At 47.0% G+C, this 3,260-nt stretch overlaps 1 protein-coding gene across 2 annotated transcripts in view; it reads right to left on the bottom strand.

The window, feature by feature from the left end:
- Positions 1 to 63: 63 nt before the first annotated feature.
- Positions 64 to 3,260, bottom strand: part of pxdn (peroxidasin) — a 68,063-nt gene continuing 64,866 nt past the window's right edge. For both annotated transcript variants that reach the window (XM_031876830.1, XM_031876831.1), the window contains 4 exons: positions 2,442 to 2,553; positions 2,111 to 2,243; positions 1,132 to 1,245; positions 64 to 225 (listed from right to left, as the gene is read on the bottom strand). In XM_031876830.1, coding sequence (XP_031732690.1) covers positions 82 to 225; positions 1,132 to 1,245; positions 2,111 to 2,243; positions 2,442 to 2,553 — 503 coding nt within the window. In that variant the 3' untranslated portion in view covers positions 64 to 81. The remainder of the gene's footprint in view (positions 226 to 1,131; positions 1,246 to 2,110; positions 2,244 to 2,441; positions 2,554 to 3,260) is intronic.

The following is a 3,260-nucleotide window of genomic DNA, read 5'->3' as shown; positions in this document are numbered from 1 at the left end:
GCGGTCGGGGGGGGGGGGGGGGGTTGCTAGCCAAGGGGGGGGTAGGGGGGGGGGGGGGGGGGGGGGGGGGGGTCCTGAGGGTTATTCGTGGCGGGTGTCCGCTTGAGGCAGCTTCTTAACATCAGCCTGTTCACGGCACACCGGGCAGCAGGCACCTTTTAGCTTGACTGGCCGCTTGCACTCGGCTGGTGGACAAGACTCCACAAAGCAGGTCACCTGGGTGTCCTGAGGGGAGGGGGGCAAAGAAAGGGCAACAGGTCAGTTCACTTATTAGATTAGACTGGATGGAATGTTCGTGATCGGGCCAGCTGCAGATACCAAGAAACAAGAGGTACAAAAACATGAACAGAGCCACTGCAAACTCTAATATAAAGCTAAAGTAAAAAACACACATAAAACGTATGTACGACCAGAAAATGTGTCCAAAAAAGAAATATAATCACTTCTCAGATGGATATAATATGAACATAAAATGCTTTCAATGCGAGGTTGTGCCGGCGCCGTCTTGTTTGGCACAGAACAGGAAGTGAAACGTTCTGCCTACAACCAGTGAAGTGCTTGACGACATGTCTGAACAGAACAATGACGGGCTTTGTTTCAGAGCAACAGCATGATGTGTCGAACCAAATGATTCTCTCCCACACAGTCCTTCTCACTGCCAAATTGAATTAGAACAGAAAAATCCCAAAAATGGAAAGAGAGAACCGTAAAAAAGAGAAAACTGACAGGTGTGCTGTCACGTGTGGCGAGCTAAATAAACTGCGAGAGGGGAAAGATGGCAACAAAAGTAAGTGGGAGGGGAAGAGAGGGCTGAAGACGAATCAGAGGCTGCCAGGTTTGGCATGGAGCTGCCATCACCTCTGCCAGCAGTTGGCAATGAAAAAGTGTGAAAGATAAAGAATGAAAGGCAGAGAAGTGGCCGGCACACACAAACACTGTGGGGAGACTGGTGGCAGGAGGAGGAGAAACACTGGCAGGAGAAACTGGGCCATTTAAACTGGGCGGACCTGGACAGCCAACATGGAGATACTAAAACCTGATCAGCTCCTGTGGAAAGGGAGTGGATTCAGAACTCTCTGTGTGTGTGTGAGAAACATTTGCACTGCATATTGATCTCTTTGTTGAACATACTCTGCAGTCACATATGGTGCAGGAGTCCTGTTTCCAGCGGTCTCCATTTGTCCGCTCACGTCCCTCACTGTCAGTGCAGTCGGTCTTGCTCTGACGGGCCTCAAGTCTTTTAATCTGCAAGGACACAAGGACACAAGCATTTACTCAGAGGAGCAGTTGTCTGTGGTCACATCACTGCCACATGACGCTCTCCCTGTCAACACATTTTTATAAAACCTGAGTCACATATACATGAGAATGTGCACACTAAGTTCCATCTACAGCACATTCCCCATCATGAACACAACAATCCAGCATCTTCTAAAAACAGACTTTTACTATAAACAGGGCTCAACATGAAGGGCTTTACCATTTTGAGAAATTGGCAACCAATTCTTGGTCTTTGGTTGCCAATAGTGGCAACTACTACTTAACATATAAGAGATAGGGACAGCAGAATAAATACATGTTTAATATGTGTTGCTTCAGGGGTATTTGCATATGGCTGTTACAGACAGAACCTGAACCAGACCACGTTGCATATGCGTTGTTATGAATCCCACCGCACTTCTTGGCAGGACCCGCCCTGCATAGCTGGTTGAGGCAGGGATGATTGGTTGAGGTTAGGCATTAACCTCGGGTAGTTAGAGTTAGGATAGCCCATTGGTCAGGGCCTAGGACCAGAACAAATCCGTTGCTTGTACCTCGCATTGATGCCTGGCCAATCCTAGCGCTTCAATGCTACTGATAATGCAAGGCGGAGCCTATGATGTAAGCACAGGTTTAACTTGGTGGCCAGTGAGGCCAACACGCTCTCATGCGTGTGTTTTTAGAAACAAATCTGTGTTTTCACTTTACCACGACTTTAAACGGCTATTAACTGTACCGCGAACATGTTGATGTGAAACATGTCTCTGTGTCGATGTGTTAGACTGCTGCACCGCTTCTGTGAATGGACAGTGCAGGCATGCAGCACAGCACGTTCAGAGATGAAACTCACCTGCTTTCGTAAACTTGTGATCGTCTTCTGCATGTCGGACACAAAGTCCTGGAAGTCGTTGATTGATGGTTCAGTGCTTTTTTTGGAGGTCACAGTAACATTTACAATATTTTGTCCAGTGTCCTCCACTGGGCTGCAACGACAAAGGTACAAACATCTCCATTGAAACTTACAAGTCAATCGTTGAAGTTAATCCTGCCAATGCTGAATAAATGTGACACACAGAAAACCTTCAGTTCAAAGATTCAGATTGAGAGTAGGTGTTTCAGTAACATGATAGTCACATACTGTCGCCACATTGTCCATCTAAAGACTTGTCCCGCTGTGTTACCTGTTCTCCTGGATGCTGTTGGCAGGGCTCTCCTCTTTGTAGCTGTGCTCAGCTGATCGCCGTCCTCTAAAGTGGTATGACAGGGCGTTGAACTGACCCTTGGTTCTGCAGTCTGTTGGGGTTAAACACAACACAACACACTGGGGTTCACTAACTGAGGCAGAAACCATCACTGACACTGACGAGAAGAGGGATCTTCATTGTTTTACCCGTAGACTATGAAATATGGACGTAGTCTCTGTGCCGTCACCCATAGGTTTCTGAAGAGCTGTTGGGAAACGCTGTGTGATTTAATTAAGTTATTATCATTATCAATAATAAAGGAAACCTGTGCAGGAAAATAAGGTTAATGTATTCCATTTGTGCACAAACACACACACAGCCACCCACCAATGCACATGCATGCCATACATACACACACAAATAAATAGATGCTGATGCCACTTTCTCTCTGCTTCAAAGTGCTGATGTGAGACTTTGAGGCTGATTGTATTACCATCACTGCACCCAGATCAAAGGGAACAAACGACCCACACACTGTCACAGAACCCTGCTTGTGCCCTAGAACACACCTGGGGCATGCCGAGCATCAGCATAGAGCAACAAGAGACGGTCCACAATAAACCTGAGGCAGGACAGATAAATGGGACCAGGTCCTGTAGTTAGTCTGCTCTGCTCCCTTTGATTTACCAGATCAGAGTCTGTAAAAGACAAGGACTATCTAAACACAACAGGACGTCCTATCTCGTGCTGATAGACACACATGAGCGCACACACACACACACACACACACACACACACACACACACACACACACAC

This window comes from Anarrhichthys ocellatus, unplaced genomic scaffold (assembly GCF_004355925.1).
Source record: "Anarrhichthys ocellatus isolate YVR2014 unplaced genomic scaffold, GSC_Weel_1.0 scaffold117, whole genome shotgun sequence".
In the NCBI taxonomy this organism is placed as follows: Eukaryota; Metazoa; Chordata; class Actinopteri; order Perciformes; family Anarhichadidae; genus Anarrhichthys; species Anarrhichthys ocellatus.
Note: the sequence above shows the minus strand (reverse complement) of the source record. Positions and strands in the feature narration are given on the sequence as shown.